We start from the raw sequence: 24,741 nt of genomic DNA, 5'->3' as shown, positions 1-24,741 counted from the left end.
GGAAAAGGCATTCTGCACCTGCTCAGTGTTACTCTTCATTATTAAGATGTCAGTTATTACAGGATTTATCCTGGGTATTGAATACAGAGCCTTGCATTAGAATTGAAAGTGGAGTTGAATTTTCCTTGCTAAACCTATGGGCATGACTAGACCTAGGGAGGGGAGGGGGAGGATCTCACAATATGGTGATCGGTCCTCCCCCTCAGTCCACATGCGGTGTGCAACATCCTAGGAGGTAGGAAGATGTCACACCCACCATTTTGTTTTTGTTTTTGTTGAAGATGAGCACACGAAAGCGCCAATGATAAAGATAAGGGTTTTGGGTGTTTTTTTTTAAAAAAGATCCCACTCCCCCACTCCTACCCCCGATGGGCACAGAGCTCCTGAAGAGCTCTGTGCCCCATGCCCGGTTCTCGGCTCCTTGCATTTACTCATGAGGAGCTGGGAGGAAACCGGGATGGTTGCTCACATGTCCCACAGTCTCGGGACGATCCCAAGGCCATGAGAAAACTCAGGATTAAAGCCATCCCAGTTATCCCTGGGAAAAGGAAGGATCATTCCTCCCTGCCCCCGGGATCCCCTGTGCATCATGTGGACAAACAGGGATGATCCCAGGGCGATCCCCGGGATAAGCCCTATGAAGACAACAAAAAATCTTTATCTTTCCTGCTAAACCAATTTTTTGCTCTGCTGTAACATTATTCCTACCTACGCCTTCATAGACATTCTTCCATGGATATAAAATGTATATTGTAATTGGACCACGGTACATTTTCCCCAGTTGAGGTTAAATTATGATTTTAAAGAATATTAATTAGAAGGTTGGAGCTGAATGTTTTAAATCCAGTCCAAATCTTTGCTCAGTCATAAAATTAACATGAAGCTGTGGGAAAGTTACTATCTTTCAACTTAATCTGTCTTGCAAGGAGGTTGTGAACGTAAAATTAAGACAGCCGTGTAGAAAGCTTCAGAGACACAGACAGAACACAAATATAGGATAGACATGAAGCCAATACAGACTATCGCTACAAAACTTGGTTGCAAAACATTTCACCTTTTTAATATAAATATAGATTGTGTAGGGAATGGACTTTGTAACCAACACAGAGTAAGTATATACTATATTATTGAAAGAAATAGATCGATAGATGTGAGGACATCCATTATTTTAAATCAAACTCCACATACAGTTATTTTTTTTATCCAGAAAAGTTACCTACTTTTGCTTCTTGCAAATCACATAGTGCCTCTTTCAAAATGTTCTACATTAAAGCTCACAGAGTTTAATGGAGTTTTCTGCTGTTCAGGAATATTACCCTATTTTTATTTATATAATTTTATTTGTATCAACCCCCCCCCCACCAATGAGCTCACCCACCTGCTATCAGGGTTCTCTTCAGGGCTTCCTCTGTTCAGGATATGGAGCAGATTTTTTTTCCCCAGTGGCTACCCCTATTCTGAAATAGTAGGTTTGTCTATACTGTTCTGTCCTTTGTATTGAGAAAATATGTACGGCCTTTCTTTTTACTAAACCCTTAGGGTGGGATCCAGGACCTGCATTCTGTGAGAGAAAGGGACCTTCCACAAGAGGAAGAGGAGGTCACAGAAGGTCCCTCTGCTTCACTTTGGTGGATTTCCATGCTTTTGGGGATCCGCACTTCCCACCCACCCTACAGCTCACCCCATTCAGCACAGTTTCCCGATTCTCTGTGTAGCATTTTCAGGGGGCTGCAGTGGGAAGGGGAAGGCAGGGAAGTCCACCTCTGCCTGCACAACTGATCCAGCATAAATCTGGGTCCATGCCAAGGGCCAGCTGGCGGAAAAGCTCAACCAGTCTGGGTTTATGGTGGAATTATGTTGCCATTTGTCAGCATTAATTTATTTTCTTGGTTGTACCCCGTTCAATTTAGAGGGAGAGGTGGGTAATAAATAAATTTATTATTATTTATTTGTGTGCATTTTAATATGCATATTTTATGTTTTTAATGATGACCTCGAACAAATTCGGAAAACAGGGACGGCCTCAGGGGTCAACATAGATGGGCCACTGCCAAGGCTGATTTCCAAGCAGGGGACCCCACGCCCAAGCCATGACCCTGCTTCTCCTTTTTCGTCTCCTTGCTGATGTGGCCTGTTCACTCTTCTAAGCGAGAATGCAGTAACAGGAGCAAGGAGAAAGGGCCCCTTACCCTCCTTACCCTCCTTATCCGCTCCCCTTACCCTCCTCCTCTGGGTGGCTCTGTGAATTGCACCCAAAGGGAAGCAGCGACAGCAGTGTGAGAATGTGGGCCCACCCACAACTGTCCCCCAGCCTAAGGGCCCCCAAAATGTGGAGTTTGGTTCTGTTGGAAAGGCAGGATGTGAATTTACATAAATACGTAAAATTATTAAAGCACATACAAATCTATTAGAAGATAGCTAGGTCTGTAGGGACTAAAATTAAGTAATATTTTCCAGGTAACACAATACATTTGCATTCCATTTGCTAAATTGTGCTGATATAAGGATGCTTTACAAGTACATAGCAGAATCAATTAAAAGAACCAAGGGGCTGCAAAATGCCTCCAGCTGGAACTTTGCAGGGGTTTTGGTGAGATTCAGACGGTTCTGTCACACCAGGCAGTGTGCAGACACAGCAAACAGCTTTTCATTTTGATGTTAATATGAATTGCCCCCTATTTTAGGCAGACTCCAAAGGAAATGGCAGCATAACCAAGAGACTCCCATCCATCACTGAGGACGAGGAAGAGGAGGAGGAGGTTGCAGAAGAGGAGGCAGCCACTCTCTCTCCGGTCCACACAAGAAGCACAAGCTCCTCCCAGCAGAAAAAGTCAGGAAGCAATAAAAGCTATCTTGGGATAAACTTGAAACAGTTGGCCTCAGGAACTGTGCCCTTCCACTCACCTATCCGAGTTTGCAGCGCAAACTCCTCTAGAACCAAGCATGAAACCGAACTACATTACTACTCCAAACGGAGAGAGAAGAACCTGAAGTTGCATCTTTCGTCGTTAAACAGCATCGGTCCTCCAGAGCTCAGCCCTAGGTAAACATTAGAAATTCCTCTCAACTAGTATTTTTGATTCTCATGCCATCATTTTCCATACCGCTCAGACATGTTTTCCATTCTTGGATACTGATTCTGATAATATTGTTGCCTTGAAATGTCATGTATCTACATAATTTCTGATAATTAAGGACACAATGTTATACATGTTTAGACAGGAAAACATTGTTGGACTCTTTTCTGCCTAATCATGCATAGGATTGCACCCTAAGCCATTTTTTATTATAGCATTGATGTGTTCTTTTTATAGAGAACTTTCAGAACTTGTTACTAAGGTCGTTATATAAAATCAGTAAATAAGGCTGAGAACACTGAATCAGCCTATCCAACATTCATTTAGGAGATCAAGTTGCAACCCAGTCCTTACAGAACTTTCAGTTTATTTTATTTATTCATTATGGTCAAAACAAAAAGCACCTCCATTTTCCAATGTGCTTTCAACTTTCCCCTTGAAATTTTCTCTATTTTTGTCCAGGTCTTAAACACAAGAAGAAAATATACTGAAGACCCCAAAGTCTGCTATTTTAAGCTGCTGTGGAACTATGCAGTTCCTGAGCTAACTCATAGAGTACCCCTCACAAAAGCTTCTGAGCTCTTGAAGTAAAGAAGTGTTATATTTTATTTTATTTAAAATTTATATCCTGCCTTTCTAGGCAAAATACTTTAGTCAGATCAGGCATTTTGAACTCCCTGACCTGACTAAAGCGTAGGCAGAATCCCTTTATATAATACGTGTAGGCCTTTTCTAGCCCATGCCTGAGTTTGGACAAAGAAATCTTGGCTTAATGAGCTGAAATATGAAGAAGCTTCATGCACCCCACACACAACTTCTTTGCTCCTACTTTCAGGCAACCAGGGAAACATGTCAGGAAGCTGGCTGACATTAAGTATAGTTTACTGTTACATCTGAACCAGGAAAGCCCTGAGTTGCCAATAATCTTGCGTATACAGTTGTATATGTGAGTCTTCTCTAGAGATGTTTAAATGAATGGGTGTAGGTTCAGCATGGGGCTTGATGCTGCTGTGGTGTGCTTTTCCCCATGTATGATCATTGTATCCAGTTTGAATGTTGGTAAGGCCGTGCATATGCACCAGAGAAAGTTCCAAACATGCAATGAATTCCCCAAAAGCATGTAGGACCAGAGTAGATTGCAGAACAGGTTGCTAATATTTTGTGCTTCCTAATGTGTCGTACTTGCTAATATAACACAAAACACAAGTACATCTCACAAGGCCTTTTGAGAAAACATATGGATATCTCTTCAGGGAGCTAAATTCTTATTAATAACCTTTTAAAAACAGTGGTTAATTTTTACTACTTCACTAACTTGTGTTTTTTCATATATGTGGAAATTAGGGGTGTGCACGGACCCCCCGCTCCGCTTCACTTGCAGATCCGCCATTTTCCGGATCGGGCCGCTCCGCCCCGCCCCCGCTCTGCCCACTTCCGCTCCGCTCCGCCCGGAGCTCCGGATCCGGATCCGGAGCTCCGGATCCGGATCCGGAGCTCCGTTTCCCCCCCCCATAGGCTTGCATTGAAAGCTAAAAAATTATACAACTTTTTTTCTGTTCAAGTTAGAAACCTCATGTTTGGCACCATGACACCTCATGGGGATATACACACGCATGCCAAGTTTCAAAGCAATCCCATCATCCCCTGATTTTTGGCGAATTTTTGAAAATCGGGCACCCCACACACAACATCCCTGCGAGGTGGGCAGGGGAGGAGGGAGGGAAGGCAGGCAGGCATGCAGCTGGCATTTCTGGGGGCATAAGGAAGTGAGCCAAGGATAAGCCAGTAATGCATATAAAATGGAATAAATCAATCAATAAACAAAGGAGGGGTGGAATTAAAAGCAGCAGTGTTGCTCAATAAACAGCAAGAAGAATTTTTTTAAAAAGGCTATATTATTATTATTATTATTATTATTTATTTATATAGCACCATCGATGTACATGGTGCTGTACAGATAACACAGTAAATAGCAAGACCCTGCCGCATAGGCTTACAATCTAATAAAGTTGTAGTAAACAATAAGAAGGGAAAGAGAATGCAAACAGGCACAGGGAAGTGTAAACAGGCACCGGGAAGGGTGAAGCTAACAGTATAGAGTCAGAACAAACTCAAAGTTTAAAAGCTATAGGGAAAAGAAAAGTTTTTAGCTGTGTTTTAAAAGCTGTGATTGAGTTGGTAGTTCTCAGGTGTTCTGGAAGAGCATTCCAGGCATGAGGGGCAGCAGAGGAAAATGGACGAAGCCGAGCAAGGGAAGTAGAGACCCTTGGGCAGGCAAGAAGCATGGCATCAGAGGAGCGAAGAGCACGAGCGGGGCAATAGTGTGAGATGAGAGAGGAGAGATAGGCAGGAGCTAGACCGTGAAGAGCTTTGAAGGTCAACAGGAGAAGTTTATATTGGATTCTGGAATGAATTGGGAGCCAATGAAGAGATTTCAGAAGCGGAGTGACATGGTCAGAGCGGCGGGCCAGGAAGATGATCTTAGTGGCAGAGTGGTGGACAGAGACCAGCGGACTGATGTGAGACGAGGGGAGGCCAGAGAGGAGGAGGTTGCAGTAGTCCAACCGAGAGATAACCAGTGCGTGAACGAGAGTCTTGGCAGAAGAGACAGACAAAAATGGTCGAATCCTGGCAATATTATACAGGAAGAAACGACAAGATTTAGCTACTGCCTCGATATGAGGAATAAAGGAGAGCGAGGAATCAAATATAAAGCCAAGGCTACGAGTTTCCTTGACCGGAGTAAGCGTGACATCGTTGACAGTAAGAGAGAATGAGAGGTGAGGAGAAGGTTTAGGAGGGAAAACAAGCAGTTCAGTTTTTGCCATGTTAAGCTTCAAGCGACGATGAAGCAGCCAAGCTGAGATATCTGAAAGACATGCCGAGATACGATCGTGAACATCAGGAGAAAGTTCCGGAGATGAGAGGTATAGCTGTGTGTCATCGGCATACAGGTGATATTGGAGGCCATGAGATTGAATAAGTTTACCCAAGGGCAGCATGTATAGAGAAAACAGCAGCGGGCCAAGCACCGAGCCTTGCGGAACCCCTACTGAAAGGGGAAAGGAGGAGGACGAGCTGCCGTTAGCCGACACGCTGAAAGAGCGACCCTCTAGATAGGAGGCGAACCAGTTATAGACAGAGCCACAGAGTCCAAGGTCATGGAGGGAATCTAAGAGAAGGTTGTGATCAACCGTGTCAAAGGCTGCAGTTAGATCAAGGAGAATAAGGACGGAATAATGGCCCTTAGACTTGGCAGTGAGAAGATCATTGGTGATCTTGGTAAGGGCTGTTTCAGTGGAATGCAGAGGACGGAATCCAGATTGAAAGGGATCCAGAGCAGAGTTACTAGAGAGAAAGTCAAGACAGCGAGAGTAGACCACACGTTCCAGAATCTTTGAGACAAGGGGCAACAGAGAGACAGGTCGGTAGTTAGACAGAGAAAGTCGATCAAGAGTGGGTTTTTTGAGAATGGGAGAGACAGTAGCATGTTTAAAAGCAGAGGGAAATGAGCCAGAGGACAGGGAAGAATTAATGATGTGAAGCAAGGATGGGAGGATAGCGGGGATAAGATTAATAAAGACGCGAGAGGGAATTGGATCACGGGAACAAGTGGAAGGCTTTGACGAGCGCAGTATTTTAGACAGTTCATCAGCTGAGACTGAGGGGAACGCCGAGAGAGTTGCAGGAGGAACTGACAGGTGAGGCACAGGAGCTGGGAGCGGAGCAGAGCTGGCCAGATCGGAGCGAATAGTTTGGATTTTAGCATTGAAGAAAGAGGCAAAGTCATTGGCAGACAGAGAGGCGGGGAGAGATGGTGGATTAGGTTTCAGGAGAGAATTGAAGGACTTGAAGAGCCGCTGAGGGTGTCTAGCATTTGACTGGATCAGCGTTGAGTAGTGCTGCTGTTTGGCCAGTGAAATGGCAGAAGAGAAGGAGGAGAGAACAAATTTGTAGTGGACAAAGTCCGCCAAGTCCCTGGTCTTACGCCACAGGCGTTCGGCTGCCCGGGAGCAAGAGCGAAGGTAGCGGAGGAAAGAGGTGAGCCACGGTTGGGGTTGAGAGGGGCGAATTATCCGAGTTGTAGATGGAGCAAGATTATCAAGAGTTGAAGACAATGTGGAGTTAAAGGAGGAGACGGCTGAGTCCAAGGAGATGGCTGTGAAGACAGAAGGAAGAGAGGAGGCTAGAGACTGAGAGAAAGCCTCATAGTTGATAGAATGCAGGTCACGACAAGGGCGTGAAGCAGGACGTGAAGGAGGGGGATTGTCTTTTACCAGCAATAGGGGGACGTGCCCGGGGGAGGGGGAAGTAGCTGCCAGTTCAAGACACTGACAGCCACCAACAGCTCCGAGAAGAAGTAAAACGCTCACTTCGACTCAGAACAGGCATTGCTCCACCACTGAAAAGTGACCATTCACTTCAACTCATGATAGGCATTGCTCCACCGTTTTACTCTCTTTGGAAGGCTCTATGGCCTTCCAGTGCAGGAGAGAGTGGGGGCACGTCCACGATGAGATGCCCTAGGGGAGCTCATCCCCTTGCACCACATCGATTCAGTTGTTCCCCAAGGTTAGGGTGGGGAGCAGTGCTGTGTTTCTATCTCTTATTCTTGGCTTAGTATATGATTTCAGGTTGTGTTTGTGCATTTGGTGGGGCTACTGTGTTAAAAAACACGGGGAAAAGCCCGTTCAGATGAAGAAAGAGAAGTTTCCCAGAATCCCAAGTTACCTGTTTTGCCTATGCCCTCCTCCAACTTTGGGATCATCATGACCGGGAGCTGACTCTGCCCCTCAGCCCTTTGAAAAAGGTATTTTTCCCGCCGATTTTTTAAAAACGTCTAGCCCGCGACCCGTACGATGCAGAAAGTTGAGAGTGGTCTCAAAATGACCCCCATCCACGACTCTCTGTGCACAAGAATTTTCAGAATGATAGCTTAAACCCCCCCCCAGTTATCCCCGATTCTTTCCCTCAATGCAATCCTATGGGCGAAAAGCCGAAAACGCAGTTTGAGCCGTGCGGTTGACCCGATTTTCACAAAAACATTGCACGTGAACCACAGCACGCAGAAAGTTGAGAGTAGTCTCAAAATGACCCCCATCCACGACTCTCTGTGCACAAGAATTTTCAGAACGATAGCTTAAACCCCCCCCCAGTTATCCCCGATTCTTTCCCTCAATGCAATCCTATGGGCGAAAAGCCGAAACGCAGTTTGAGCCGCGCGGTTGACCCGATTTTCAAAAAAATATAGCACGCGACACGGACAACGCAGAGAGGTGAGAGTGGTCTCAAAATGACCCCCATCCACGACTCTCTGAGCACAAGAATTTCCAGAGCGATAGCTTCAAAAACAACGTAGTTATGCGCGATTATTTGCCGCAATGCAATCCTATGGCGAAATGTTTTCAAGATGGCGACCGGAGCGCTCCGCCTGAACTCGGAGCTCCGAAAAATGGTCGCTTCTCTTCGCCTTGCTTCTAGGAGGTCCGCGGTCCGCTCCTACTCCGCCTCTGGGTAAGGCGGAGCAGGCCAATCCGCTACTGCTTCTACGCTCCTAATCGGAGCGGAGCACATCCCTAGTGGAAATCCCTCTCCTTCTTCTGTTTCTGTATGAACCAAAGACATCAATCTAGCTTCAGGTTCTCTTTCTGTAGTGCCCATCAATTTCAAAATAAGATCATGATACAGTCACACACACACACCAAAACAAGTCTGCAATTTTCACCATAGCAGCACTGCCATCTCCCATGCTTAGAGCAGTCTAAAATTCACACTAAATTAGGAAAGCAGTTTGCACTCACCTTTTATCATTGTTCCTCTTCAAAAATACAAGCAGGCCCACAGGAGAAAATTAGAACTGACAAGAAAGATGAAGGATTGCAGAATTCTATCTGACATTTCTTCCTGGTGGCAGTTACAGCCCACTTGTATTTCTGGAAACAAATATTTTGGATTTACCAAAAGGGAATTTCACTATGAATGGTTAATTCTTCTTGCTTGTGGCTATGTACATCTACTGCAACTGGTATTTCCCTACCACTGCTAGTGTCCAGCCATGAAGTCTGAAGCACTTATCATTGCAATGCAAAAATAATGTTCATAATTTCATATTTAATTTTGTGAACTCTCATGGAGTTGGTAACACCGATGGTTTATTATCACAAATACTAATCATGAAGCCATCCTCTGAGTGTGGATTTGTGTGTAGTCAAAACTTTACCACCCATGCACAAGCGAAAAGTATTAGTAGGTTCGGAGGAAGCCCAAGGTTTACAGAAGTACCCCAAAAAAATTAGGGTGGAGAAGAAGCCCAAGGTTTGCAGAAGTACCCCAAAAAATTAGGGTGGGGAAGGAGAAAACCCCTAGAACAGCTGACAGTGTTCAGTGGCCATGGAATGCAGATTAGCTGTTGAAAGCAAAAAGGGAGGAAACCATGGGATAGGGAATGGAATGCAGTATTGCGAGTGGACGAGGGGAAATAAAGAGACAAGACGCATAAGTATGGTGTAAAATTGGGCCACATTTATTCAAATAAAATCTGCAAAGGAGTAACTGGGTGGGCAGGTAACTCAGTCAGCAACTACCTAGGCTGTTAAATAAATAAATAAATAAAATTATTGGGCAAAATCATTCCATTCCTATCGAGTGGCATCCACTGATCATCACTGACAAGACTGCCCTTTTGGGGGAGGCGAGGCCTTCCCGTGTCACCCACTCCCATGTTGTAAAACACTGGGTGGGTGAGGTGAGTTGGCCTCACAGGTAACCCTTATCCCCCCAACTGGGGCCATAAAACCCCAGGGATCACCTATCACTGTCACAGTGCCACAGAATACACACCATCCCTGAATTCCCTGTTTGTGCTCGCCCCACCAGCCTAAATGAAATTATGACCAATTGACCTAACAATCCATTACTCTCCTGATTAGCCTAAGACACTCCCACCCCACTTACAGTGTGAAATAGGCAAAAAGACTCCTAGTCAGGCCAAAAGGATGACCAGCAGATGCCCACACTACATTCAGGGAGGGAGGGAGCCACTATCCAAAGAGGCTAAGGGTGAGGGCCAATGGGCAAAAAAACACCCAAAGGCCAAAAAACACCCATTGCCTCTGCCAAAGGGGGTGAGCCATGTGTCCCGCTCTTCCCCCCATCGCAATACGCCCCCCCCCCTCAGCTAGGCAAGCCAGACGTGGGGTGTGGCACTTCTGGAAGATGGTACGGCTGGCTAGAACCCCAAGTGGGACAACTCACACTAACATTTTTGCTTTAAGTTGCACTTGTAACTACTATGAATCAAGTGGTTTTCTATATGTAAACTATTTAGAGAAAAGCTTGATCATGGACTCTGTTGCTCCTATTATAATTATGTGTGACTGTTGCGGGAAAACCAGCCTGGTTTTTGTGAGCTGCAGGCTTTCCCTCAAAATCTGGGAACTAGTCTCAGGGTTGCTGTTTTTTCACTTTTTTGTAAATTGCAATTTGTGCAAATGTCACCTTAAAATTGCATAATTTCTGCAAATTGCAGTCATACTGGGGCTGAAATTTGCACAAATTTTGCAAATTGTGATTTACGGGGGGAAACACAAGAAAACCTGCAAGATGGCCCAACTTGATGCTCACGGGGAGGCAAGCTGAAATGGGGGGGGGGGGGGACTGACCTGGTCAGCTTAGCAAACTTCACTCCCCAGAAGATTCCTCCAACATCCCTAGTTATGATACGCTAGAAGTTGTAATTTGTATTTTTTTCCTTTTTTAATTATTACATTTATATCACACCAGTTTTCCCTTTGCAAGGAGCCCAAGATGCCTTACCTGGTCCTCCTCCTCTACAATTTTCTCCTGACAAGTTTCACTTGTATCTGGAGCTCAGCTGAGTTGCACATATCATAATCATTTCTTGGCTTTTACTTTTGTTTGCAAGACTCCACTGCCACTTTTCCGGAACTCACTGTGCCTTTACCAGTTGCACCACAAGCAGAAATTCAACTCTCACAACTTTCCTTGATGTGGACATACTACAATGTGGCAAACTGTACCTGCCTGTCATCCAACTGTGAAAAGTACAGAGCCCCATTCATGAATAAGCTGGTAAATCTAGGGCAGGCTAAAGCCCTAGACCTTGGCTTTGGAAACTAAACACTGCATATCTCAAAGAAGAATTTGAGGCTAATCTAACCTTCACAGAAGATGCTGCACACAGTACAAAAACAATGACTTATTTTATTTAGCTAGTTAGCTAGGTACCTGTCTTGACCTATGCAGACCTCCACGGTGGCATATAATATTACAAAAACAAGACCAAACATGGGCTGGCATCAAAGGACAGTGGAAGGGTGAGTTGGTCTTATAGAATCATAGAATAGTACAGTTGGAAGAGGTCTATAAGGCCATCAAGTCTAACCCCCTGATCAATGCAAGAATCCACCTTAAAGCCTATCTGAAGGATGGCTGTCCAGCTGCCTCTTCAAGGCCTCTTGTGTGGGAGAGCCCACAATCTCCCTAGGTAATTGGCTCCATTGTCATACTGCTTTAACAGTCAGGAGGTTTTTCCTGATGTCCAGCCGGAATCTAGCTTCCTGGAACTTCCTGCATTTGTCAAACACCAGCCCCCTCTCCAGTGCCACATGGCAAAGTCCTTTTGAAACTAAGGAGACTTAGAAGCAGTTTTGTAAATCAGTTATCCTTCAAAATCCGCATGTCTCTGAACTTTACAGTAGATTTCGCCAGTGAAAAAATGCATAAAAATGTATATATGCGGGGCAATGTTTTGAAATGCACTATGCTAGGCAAATTGCTTATAAAAATGTGTATATTAAGCAACGATATATACAAAAAATTATGTATTATGAGAAATGTGAACAAAAATGCTTATAAATTTTCATGAACCGTCCTTCGGCTATTGGGTGGTATAAAAATGTAGTAAATAAATAAATAAATATCAAATTTTGGGGAAATACCAAACAAGACTGGAAAAAACCCCAAATTTCAAGGTGAACCACACTTGAGTCTGGAAAAATAAAAATCAACATTGACAGATTCATTCATTTCTACATATGGTTTGCATGAAGGATATCCCAGACTCAATCACTGGCATCTACAGTTAAAAGGATCCAATAGCAGGGGATTGTAAAAACAAAACAAAACCTTGCCTGGGACTCTGGAGAACCACAGCCAGAGGAGTCAATACTGGGGCAATGGTTGAATGGAGGGGGAGATGGGGCAGGAAGCTACAAAGGCCCTTAATCAAATCCACAAGCCCCACCCCCTAGCTTAGCCCACCCCCTTCTAAAAATAGCAGCTGAGAGGGCTGTCACAAAAGGTAAGGAGGCTGCCCCCCTTCAGCCCCCCTCCCCCCAAAATTCAAGCACCGTTCAACCAGGTCAGATGGACAAATAGCTCCGGCCTAAGGCAGCTTCCTAAGTATACTGAAGACAGTTTCTGACACAAAATTCCTGGCTCCTGTTCCCAGGGCATTGACTCTGTGGTGCAAACATGAATGGAGACACTCTACTTTATTATTTCTTCGCTGGTTATAAACAAAACACAATTGTTCAATTTAAGCCCTGGAGAGAGTTTGGTTCCCACCAGCTAACCCGATGGCCAAGTTCTGACTGCAGGCTCTACTTGCAGTTTGATGAGCTCAGAGGCACGTCACTCTTCCCTTTACCCACCATTGTTAACGACTAAACTGTTATTTGCTACAGTAAGTGAGGAAATGGTGGGTAAGCGAGGGAGGGGTTGCCCTACTGCTGCATAGATCCTGAGTTCTTAAAGTGACAGGCATGTCATCAGGACCTAGCAATCTCTTTTGTATTTCAGCACTTGAAAAGATGGATCCACCTTTTTCTTCTAGTGTTTCCAACATATGTGAGAGAATAGCCATCAACAGGAGAAAAGCCTTAGCATTTTTCTTTTCTCTAAGCAGTTTAGGTTCAAATAATGGCAGTATTCATATTATGAATATTATTCTTTTTCTTAAAATGTGGATATTGTCAGTAATGCACGAGGAGAAAGAAGTGTACCTTCTGTGTAAATATTCCAAGATTGTTTTGTATGTTTTTGAAAACAGGATTGTCGATGGAACGGAGGATGGAAACAACAACCAAGAAAGCCAGGCATTTGACTTTGGCTCTGAACCACTCAGCCAGGATTCCAGAGCATCTCCGACCATCAGGGGTTAGTGCTATATTTAGCCATCTTACAAATGATTCATAATGCACCTTTTGCAGAGGGCTGCCTTTTGTGTACCACACACTGTGAGAAAAAGCTTTAGATGAGACTGCATTGGCACGTCCAGAAGCATCATGAAAAAAAGAGTGACAGGAAGAAAAAGATAGAGCAATTTGTTTCCAATTTCCTGGGCTTCTTTTCCAGTCATTTATCGGACAAGGTAACAGATTAGGATGCTTATGGGAATTGCTATTTCCTAAACAGGCCCCAAAGCTGGTGTCATTTTACAAGGATGATTACTGTTAACCAATGCTAATTGTAACAATAGTGAAGTTGGGATTAGGTAGCAACATGTTCATTTAAGGCATAGTAGCACCAAAACTGAAAATGGTGATGGTGGATTATAAAGGGACCAGGGGAGAGGGATCATAATGCAAATAGAAAAAACGTAAATATGTATTCAAAACCATATTAACAACAAACCAAAGGGGGCAGCAGTTGAATAGAAACAAACCAAACAATGCTAAAGAGAACACAACTGTATGAAACACATTATATACAAGTCAGATCATTTTATGCAAGTCAGATTACAGACATTACAAGTATCCATTTTTTGTGCTGTTTCATCATACGTTTTGACTTCATCAGAAAAACAGTTCTGTTATCACTACTGATGAGCAATATTGTGGGAGTATAGGAGTTTGCAAACTTTAAATAGTCCTTCTGTCCCTGTGAACAGTATTGAAGCAGTTTGGATCACTTGCCGGGGATTGAGGAAAAACCTCCTTTTGAGGGCTTTAACTAAAAAACCAGGATGGAAGGACTATTTAAAGTTTGCAAACTCCTATACTCCCATAGTATTGCTCATTAATGGCGATAATGGAACTGTTTTTCTGATGAAGTCAAAACATATGATGAAACAGGACAAAACCTGGATACCTGTCATCCGACTTGTATAAAATGATCTGACTTGTATATGACATGTTTCATACAGTTGTGTGCTCTTTAGCATTAGTTTGGTTTGGTTTCAAAACCATATTAAACATAACCATAAATTAATACTGTACTACACTTATTTGATAAAGAAATGCATTATACATTATTATTCAATTGCCATTTGTTATGTAGTTTAATAAAATCAAATGTATCATTTTAACCCATGCTGGGTAAGTGACAATTTACTGTATCCCACACTCTCCAAATTTTGTTTAAAAAGAAGAATGTTTTGAGTATGGGTGCAGTTTCTTACTTACACCCACAAAGGCAACTCACACATATAAACGCATTCATGCAGAGTCCAAGGATAAGGCTTTTTATTATATCCTAACCACCTGTTTAATAAATGTTAAGCGTTTTCCCAGTTGATTTTGCTTTAAACCCCATAGCTTTTCTCACACACAGTCTGGTAGAGAGTTCACTAGAGAAATAACAAAAGTAATCCAAACCAGGTTTATTTATTTATTGTCCAACAGCTGACCTTTCTACCAAAAATGGTACTCAAGGTGGGCTAACTATAATAAAATCAAGATTAAAACAAAAGTTAATTAAAACAAAAGTTAATTAAAACAATAATAAAAACAAATAAATTAAAATCACAACAATGACAGACATAAACAGCAACCAACCAATTGTTCTATGGTCAGCCTAACACAGAATAAATCTGGAAATTATTCCTGAGTGCAGAAAGCTTAAATGAAAGGGCATTGAAGAGCTCACCAGTTTCTCAGCTAATCTATGACTAGTTCAAGACCACAAACCAAAGGAATGTGAATGATTTTTCCCAACTTTCCTCTAAGAAGCTCAGGGCACCACCTCATTTTTCCCCTCATGGGCACCACATGTGGTAGATTGACTGATTCACATGACTGAAAATTAGCACTCACTGCATGACAATAATCCACATTAACTTATTACACCATGAAATCCAAAAAGGTTAAGGGTCCTGTAAAACTGTAATAAATAAATAAATAAATAAACTAGATACATTTTTGTCCATTCACTTGAGTGCAGGAGAAAGAAATTCATTTGGCTGCAAGGCAAACTAATAAGACAGCAGAATTTGCCTCCAGTAATGTGCATGAATTTTGTTACATGGAGACAGGAGCCAGTTTTTCAATGAGTTTTAAGCTTGCTTTATGGTTATGTTTCCCCTAGGAACTATGGGGAGAAAATACCAAGACAATATCATAATAGGTAACAAGAGTCCTGCCACTGCTGAGCTCATGGGTTGTATCAGTGCAAGGAGATATATTCTTCCCTTGACTCTATGCCAGTACTTTTATGTTTGATTTGATATGATTTAGAGACAGAGCATTGCTCAGGCTGTGGGCTCATCTAGCCAAAGAAAGCAATCACATCCTACATAAAAATAAAAATGCACACATCAAGTAAGCATGATGTTTGGGGAAGCTTGATTAAACATCTAATATCTATACCTTCATTCAAATAAGCATAGCCTTAGTTTCTTTTCCTTGATTTGTGGGTATTGGTTTTGACGTCGCTTGATAACCTCTGCATTAAGTAAAACTGAAATAAAGCTAAATGAACACAATTATATAAAAGCTACACCTTACGTTTTGTGTTGTTATGATTACAGAGAATGATGTTGGCGCTGCTGTACTAGTTATCAAAGCAGAAGAAACAAAGCAACAGATCAGCAAGCTTAATAATGAGGTATGGAGAGTTTTATTTTATTTTATTTGTTCTGAATTGTAAGGAGCAATTACTCTTGAGATGAAGTGCTCTGATTTTTCATTACTAGCAACATCTGATAAACCTTTAAGTCCAAAATACATGTGTCTTCATAACCCACAGCATTAGTACAAATGAATGTATAATTAATAGCTAAAAGTTAACTTTTCAACAGAAATTAAAAATCTTCCAGTAAAAAGTGTATGTGTGTGTAGAGGGATTCCTTTACTAGCTACCTAAGAATGGCTGCCTTTTTCTCATTTTTGAGAGAAACTAGTTGGTTTCCACCATTCACGTAAATATCGTGGGTTGTAACCAATTGCTGTCCTTCTCAACAATGGATGAAGGCCCATGCACCACAGTACAGAGAACAGCTCCAACAGTGCCCTAAAATAGTGTCCACAACAATGTAGGAACAAAGCCAGACTATAAAACACGTGGTCTTCGATGTCTATATACTAATGCCCAGAGCATGGGAAACAAACAGAACAAACTTGAACTTTTATTACATGAAGGCAAATATGACCTGATAGGTGTAACTGAAACTTGGTGGGATGACTCCCATGACTGAAATATAGCAATTGAAGGATATAACTTGTTCAAAAAGAACAGAAGAAATAGAAAGGGAGGCAGAGTTGCACTATATGTAAAAAAAATACCTATACCTGCACAGAAATACAGGCGGATCAGACTGGGAGCCCCATTGAGAGCGTCTGGATTAAAATAAATGGGGCAAGGAATAAAAGGAACATGATAATCAGAGTCTACTAACGACCACCTAATCAAGGAGAAGACGAGGACAAAACTTTTGAGAAACAATTTGCCAGTGTTTCAAGGAAGTGTGATATAGTAGTGATGGGGGACTTCAATTACCCTGATATCTGTTGGGAGACCATTACTGCCAAAAGCGGCCCTTCCAAGAAATTCCTCACATGTGTGGGTGATAACTTTCTCCTACAGAAAGTGGAGGAAGGAACTAGAGGATCGGCAATCCTTGACTTGATATTGATCAGTAGGGATGACTTAGTGGATAAAGTGGCAGTTACGGGAACTCTGGGGGAAAGTGACCACGTCATACTTGAATTCTTGATTATAAAGGAGACAAAAGCTGAGTGTAGCCATACACGTACTCTGGATTTTTAGGAAAGCTGATTTTAATAAACTCCAAACTATGATAAGTAAGGTCCCATCGCAAGTGAGCCTAATGAGAAAAGGAGTGCAGAATGGGTGGGAGTATTTAAAAAAGGAAATTTTAAAGGCACAATTACAAACAATTCCAACAAGGAGAAAAGATAGAAGACAACAGAGGAAACCAATGTGGCTCCACAAAAAGCTTAGAGATGACCTGAAAACAAAAAGGGATACATATAGGAAGTGGAAGGACTGCCAGGCTACAAAAGAAGAGTACAGACAGGTGGCACAGAAGTACCAAAATGGCGTCAGGAAGGCTAAAGCTGAGAATGAGTTGAGATTAGCCAGGGATGCTAAAAGCAATAAAAAGGCTTTCTTCAGATACGTGAGCAGTGAAAGACAGAGGAAAGAAATGGTGGTTTAACTGCTTAATGAGGATGGCAAATTGATAACAGATGACAAAGAAAAGGCTGAAGTGCTCAATTCCTACTTTGCCTCAGTCTTCTCCCAAAAGCAGGTCTATGACCCCCCTGGAAAAAGTGAAGCAGAAGTTGAGGGGGCAGGATTGCAGTTTGAGATTGATAAACAAAATGGTCAAAGAACACCTAATTTCCTTGAATGAGTTCAAATCTCCAGGGCCCGATGAACTGCATCCTAGAGTAATGAAGGAGCTAGCGGAAGAACTCTCAGAACTGCTGTCTATTATCTTTGCAAAATCATGGAAGACAGGTGAGGTGCCGGATGACTGGTGGAGGGCTAACGTTGTCCCTATCTTCATAAAGGGCAAAAAGGAGGAACCTGGGAACTACAGACCAGTCAGTCTGACATCCATCCCTGGGAAAATTCTGGAGCAGATTATAAAGAAGTCAATCTGTAAGCACCTTGAAATCAATGCAGTGATTACTAGAAGCCAACATGGATTTGTCAGGAACAAATCTTGTCAGACTAATTTGATCTCATTTTTTGATAGGATAATCTCCCTTGTGGACTGTGGGAATGCTGTGGACGTCATATATCTTGACTTCAGCAAAGCTTTTGACAAAGTAACACATGACATTCTGATTAACAAACTAGCTAAAAGTAGGCTAGGTGGAACAACTATTAGGTGGATTCACAGTTGGCTACAGAATCAGACTCAAAGAGTGCTTATCAATGGAACCTTCTCAAACTGGGGAGAGGCAACGTGGGGTACCGCAGGGCTCGGTCCTGGGCCCAGTGCTCTTCAACATTTTTATTAATGATTTGGATGAGGAGGTGCAGGGAACGCTGATCAAATTTGCAGATGACACACAATTGGGTGGGATAGCTAATACCCTGGAAGACAGAAACAAACTTCAAAGTGATCTTGATAGGCTGGAGTGCTGGGCTGAAAACAACAGAATGAAATTTAATAGGGATAAATGCCAAGTTCTACACCTAGGAAACAGAAACCAAATGCACAGTTACAAGATGGGGAATACTTGGCTCAGCAATACTAAAAACTAGAAGGATCTTGGAATTGTTGTAGATCACAAGCTGAATTTGAGCCAACAGTGCAATATGGCTGCAAGAAAGGCAAATGCTATTTTGAGCTTCATTAATAGAAGTATAGCTTCCAAATCACGTGAGGTACTGGTTCCTCTCTATTCGGCCCTGGTTAGGCCTCATCTAGAGTATTGCGTCCAGTTCTGGGCTCCACAATTCAAGAAGAACGCAGACAAGCTGGAGCGCATTTAGAGTAGGGCAACCAGGATGATCAGGGGTCTGGAAACAAAGCCCTATGAAGAGAGACTGAAAGAACTGGGCATGTTTAGCCTGAAGAAGAGAAGATTGAGGGGAGACATGATAGCACTCTTCAAATACTTAAAAGGTTGTCACACAGAGGAGGGCCAGGATCTCTTCTCTATCCTCCCAGAGTGCAGGACACAGAATAACAGGCTCAAGTTAAACGAAGCCAGATTCCAGCTGGACATCAGGAAAAACTTCCTGACTGTTAGAGCAGTACAACAATGGAATCAGTTACCTAGGGAGGTTGTGGGCTCTCCCACACTAGAGGCCTTCAAGAGGCAGCTGGACAACCATCTGTCAGGGATGCTTTAGGGTGGATTCCTGCATTGAGCAGGGGGTTGGACTCGATGGCCTTGTAGGCCCCTTCCAACTCTGCTATTCTATGATTCTTTGATTCTATGATATAAGGCTCTTTGATCCAGCAGGGCTTGCATCCACCAGGGCCTCCATCCCCTTGTGCAGCTCCTCCCACACCATCTCCCATGCTGTTCTGGTGGGCCCCTGAACTCTCGGCAGCAGATTTCGGGAGGTGCCAGGGGCTGCAGACAGGGGAAGAATCACCTAAAATTACCTCCCCCTCCATTCCATGGATGGAAGCCTCTGCTGGACCAAAAGTCTTCCATCAGCAGACTGACACCACTTGGTTACAACCCACTGTGACTGTAAAATGTGTATAAGGATATAATGTAGGAATGGCTGCACATTTCACAGGAATGAAAAATGTCAACGTCTAGTCTGAAAAATGGTTGTTTCTGTATTTCTTTTAAGACGAATTGTTGTTGTTGTTGTTGTTGTTTTAAAAAGCCATGTTGGAAATAGCTAAAAATCTCTTAACAGTTTTATGCAACCTGAACATATGCATGTTGACTTAGAAGTAAGTCTCACCAAATTCAGTGGGCCTTACTTCCAAGTAAGTTTGCATTTGGTTGCATCCTTTTGAAAAGAAGGCCTTGTGAAAGAATTCTTTGCTTGAATTTGTACTGTGCTGTAGGTAGAGACAGGGATTTTTTTAAAAAATGCAAAAAGATCATGCCGACAAGCTGACAAACTGGATTATTGAACTGACCTACTTCCTTCTCTAAGGATGTTTCCAGATGAGGATTTTATTGTGCAATGGTCCTGCTTCATTCATTGAATTTTGGGGAGGATCCATACGATGTTGTGATCCATTTGTAATCAACCCTAGTTTTCCTACTGCTGCGTCTGTCATTTATCTAACAGCAAAAAAAAATCCTGTAAGGATGGAAAGGGACCAGCACTGCAATTTTTCAGCCAGTGTGGGCAGGAAAACACACAATTAATGCGTAGTGGGTGGTGTTGTCCCTAGGGAAGTTGAGTGACATGTTGACGAAACCCTCCTTTCTCTTTTGCTTTTTGTACATCTCTGGTTGCAGAGCCTTGTTGTTTAATACAAAGCAAAGGAGGCTAAGGGGAGACGTGATAGAGGTGTACAAAATTAGGCATGGTATGGAAAATGTGGATAGGGCTTGTGGATACTAGAACCCGGGGTCATCCCATAAAGCTGATTGGTGGGAGATTCAGGAGAAATAAGAGGAAGTACTTCTTCACACAGCGCATAGTTAAATTATGGAACTCACTACCACAAGATGTAGTGATGGCCACCAATGTGGATGGCTTTAAAAGGGGGTTGGATAAATTCCTGGAGGCAAAGGCTGTCTATGGCTACTAGCCCTGATGGTTGTGTGCTGTCTCCAGTATTCGAGGCAGTAAGCCTGTGTGCACCAGTTGCTGGGAAACATGGGCGGGAGGGTGCTGTTGTACCATGTCCTGCTTTGTTGTTCCCTGGCCGATGGCTGGTTGGCCACTCTATGAACAGAGTGCTGGACTAGATGGACCCTTGGTCTGATCCAGCATGGCACTTCCTATGTTCTTAAGTCCTTTCCACTGCCCCAAACTTCTCTGGGTTTACAAATTGGGAAAGAGATCTCATTAAACAAGTAGTGCTTGCTTCTGAGTAAATTTGTTTAGGATCTGGCTGCAGCACTGGAATTTTCTTACTGGCTTTTGATTGGTTTGGGGGGGGGTTAAATTTGAAATTTCACAATGCTGGAATAGGTGATCTTTGAAATTGCACAAGAGCTGCCAGTTCGAAATTGCCTAGAAAATCAAGCAGTCAAATTTCCTGTCTTTGTTGTGGAAATGACCAGAAAATAATTTTAAATGCATACACAAAACACAGGGTGCTGATATGGTGCTGAGAAGCACCCACTTCAAAATGTGGGGAAAGGGGTGTGCAGCAAGCATGAACTGTCATAAAATGGCATTGTGTTCACACAACAGCCAACCAATTGCCTATGTGTACCCGAAAAGGAGGACATGAGTGCAATAGTACTCTCCCGCTTGTGTTCCTCTGTAACTGGTATACAGAGGCATACTGCCTCCAATACCAGAGGTCAGGTAATGCATAGTCATCATAACTAGTAGCCATTGATAGAGCGAGACAAATTCATGGAAGATAAGTCTAAGAGCTCCCCAACAAATAATCTCTGTCTATCTACAGGGGAAATGAAGGGGCAAATTCACTCCTAGTTTGCTAAATAATTACAAACTACTATGATTGAAATATCTCTGTTGTTGTGTTGATAGGCTCAGTCTGTTTTCAGAACAATGTCAGATACCTGCATATCTTTTTTGGTGGAAGATCTACAATAACAGAGGGGGGAGCAATGTTGAGGATAGTGGTTTATATAGGCTTTTAATGTCAACTTAACAGGGGTTTGATAATATAACAGTGTAATTGATTATATACTAACTGAAGCTCATTTTCTAGACACGGTAAAATGTTTCGAAATCACCCACTGAATGTTTGACTGTAGTGGCCAAATGAAAACATGAAACTTGTGAATGACTGGCTGTTTTTGTTTTTGTTTTACTAAGGCAAGAACACGTCTATAAGTTTTCTGCAATGGTAATATAGAAAGCTGTATATAGAAAACTGGCACTGTACCCCAAAGCGTTAAGACTCATTATGTCATAAAAGCATGATCAATCAATCCCCTGAATACCCAATAGGATGGGTAATGAAATGGTTACATATAGTCACATATATCAAACTGAAGTAATATCTGTGCAGCTGAGCAGTTTGTAACGTGATTTCAGAAGCACTTAAGATTAATAACAGCGGTTTGGGTCATCCCCCCACCCAACCACACTAGAAGCCCATTGAACTGGAAGAAGGAAGACATTATAAATTAATATTTCACACACTAGTGCTGGAGAAAAAGCAAACTAAAGAGCTTTGAAACTGAGGTCAAGGTGAAGTAAAATTAGTGATATATTTGGGCATGATGACCCTACCAAAATGAAGCAGATTTTCTCTTCCCAACATGCCCCTTTATGCCACAATGAATGCCATTCCGGAGGTAGAGCGACCTTCAGGGGCAGCTTCTCAGGAGATGCAAGGAAGTGGGACCCTGAAAAGCCCAAATAGGCCCATGATGATTCTTTGTATTCCAGTCTACATTTTTAGCATATGTATTGCATGTATATACAATGGATAAATCAAAGTTCTCCTATGGTAGCTAATTTCCTTTGACTAACTTAAAGCAGCTCAGTCTGCGGCAATAAGCAGGTCCAGTTATACAAGGCACATGGCTAAATTGTTGGCTTATTTGATTGAGAGCATGGGTGGTCAACTGTGGCAGGCCATGGGGTTGCACCCCTCCCACTGCTGCTACCATTGCCACTGCTGCACCGAAACTCAGTGGTACAGGAGTGCAATAAGGGATGGTTTTCCTTTCAAACAAAGCCCCCAGGGAGTGTGCACCTTGTTGGGAAGCAAAATTGCATTCTCAGGAAGCTTCTGGGAATGTGATTCTGCTCCCCAAGTCTTGTTTTATAGGAAAGTCACTGCTTCTTTGCTGCCGACACCATCACTGCAGCAAAATTGGGGGCAGATGCAGTGGAGGGGCAGGGGTTATGCAGACCACCAGAACAGCCAGGGGGCACGTGTCACCTGCGGGCCACATGAAGCCCATCCCTGATTTAGAGCAAAGCAAATCCTTCATGATTATCCTATTCTCTTTCTGACTGATACATTTATCTTTTTGAAAACTAATGTACAATCTCATTTTCTACAGATTACTTTCATTACCATCACTTTGATGAACTGCATGGGCTTCATTCTGTGAGCACAATGACAGTAATCTAGCCTAAAATAAATTGATTAGCTACTATTGGAAGCAAAGAAGAGCTAATTTTTAACTTGGTACCTTCCTTTGCTTTTTTCTGCTAGCAAGATATAATTGACTGGGAAAAGAAGTCTCCCTTCAGCTTTAATCCATGATTCACTCACTTCAGAGTACTTGAAGTAGTCTAATTGATTTCAGTGGAAAGATGCTAGCAGAAATGGGTTGAAGATCTGCAGATGGAGAATCAACTACTTGATTTTGTTATTCTATCCCTATAATGAATCACAGATGTCATGTATTCCATGGAAACATTATTAACCCATGTAAATACAATCCTTCTGATAAGCATTCCAGATGAAGATGTCTCAAACTATTGCTTTCCATTAAAGAAATGGCCATTCTATTACAACATGCATAACACAAGTGGAAATTACTTCCTAAACAAGAAAACATTGCTTCAGCTATGTAAATAGTGCACAGAAAACTGCTGTACTCCTTCAGGAGAACTTTGACTTCACGCAGTTAGCTTTAATTAAACTTAAATAAAAGTAGAACAAGTAATTTGCAGTGGCCAAACCACAAGATCCACAAATATGTTACAGAAAACCAAATGATATATTTACTTACTTAGAAAAGAAACACGCCTCTGTATGTTTTTAATGAAATATTGAAGCTGGAATAAGAGAGGTGGGATAAGTTATGAAATAGAGGGACTTCGTTATGTTTAATTCCCTTCTGTACATTCACTTCAGTTTGAATTCTGTTGTGTAAATATGTATATTTCTAATATTCCAGGTCACTGCTTTGACTCAAGAAGTCTCCCAATTAAGTAAGGACATGAAGAATGTGATGCATCTCCTGGAAAACCTGTTGGCACAGAAGTCCCCAGAGTTCTGTGCAGTGCATGGCCTAACCACAAGTCCAACTAAGGAAAACTTACAGACTAGAATGTCTTGGCCTACACATCAACCATGTTTGCATATGCAGGTTCCAAATGTTACTTGCACCAAAGCACAACTCTGCCATTCCAATACGATAGCTGGCATCTGGAACATGGATCCAACCTCTGTAGGTAGCAGCCCACAAAGAACTGAATCCCACATTCAAAATTCTACAGACAGTGAATTTTATTATACCCCAGGCCTTGAATATTCCCCCTCCCACTACCATGTAATCCAGAAAGATCATTTGCAGTTTGTGAGTTGCACCTCTCCACATTCGGACACCACTTTGACTCCCCTCCAGTCTATTTCAGCAACTCTGTCATCCTCCATGTGCTCTTCATCAGACACGTCCTTACACCTAGTGTTGCCCAGCAGATCCGAGGAAGGAAGCTTTAGTCAGGGAGCCGTCAGTTCACTAAGCCTTGAGAACCTGCCAGGGTCTTGGGACCTGGAAGGAACAACGGGAACAGCATCTGCACAGACCTCAGAAGTTTTGCCTCTAGATGTTAAGACAAGCACGATGGATGTGAAAGATAGTAAAGCCATAAATGTATAATGAAACTAATTAAGTGATACTTCAAGCATGCTCCACAACTGCCAGCTACGTAAACTTATCCAGTACCGCATGACAGTTTGCCTTTTCCTGGTTGCACATGGAAATTGGGGAACCTGAAAATTCGCACTGTTGGGAGACCAGTGGAAAGACAAAGGTTTCACTAGTTCATATGAAGATTTATTTCTAGTTTTAAGAAGCACGTTGAACAGCCTTTTATAAGCAGATGTTAACTTAATTGGACTGCTCAACAG

At 42.6% G+C, this 24,741-nt stretch overlaps 1 protein-coding gene across 1 annotated transcript in view; it reads left to right on the top strand.

The window, feature by feature from the left end:
- Positions 1-24,490, top strand: part of KCNH8 (potassium voltage-gated channel subfamily H member 8) — a 218,259-nt gene extending 193,769 nt beyond the window's left edge. Inside the window, exons 13-16 of the mRNA XM_063128395.1 lie at positions 2,685-3,043; positions 13,150-13,256; positions 15,847-15,923; positions 23,786-24,490. Coding sequence (XP_062984465.1) covers positions 2,685-3,043; positions 13,150-13,256; positions 15,847-15,923; positions 23,786-24,490 — 1,248 coding nt within the window. The remainder of the gene's footprint in view (positions 1-2,684; positions 3,044-13,149; positions 13,257-15,846; positions 15,924-23,785) is intronic.
- Positions 24,491-24,741: the final 251 nt, after the last annotated feature.

This window comes from Elgaria multicarinata, chromosome 1, assembly GCF_023053635.1.
Source record: "Elgaria multicarinata webbii isolate HBS135686 ecotype San Diego chromosome 1, rElgMul1.1.pri, whole genome shotgun sequence".
Classification (NCBI taxonomy): domain Eukaryota; kingdom Metazoa; phylum Chordata; class Lepidosauria; order Squamata; family Anguidae; genus Elgaria; species Elgaria multicarinata.
This window is presented reverse-complemented; position numbering and strand designations above follow the sequence as displayed.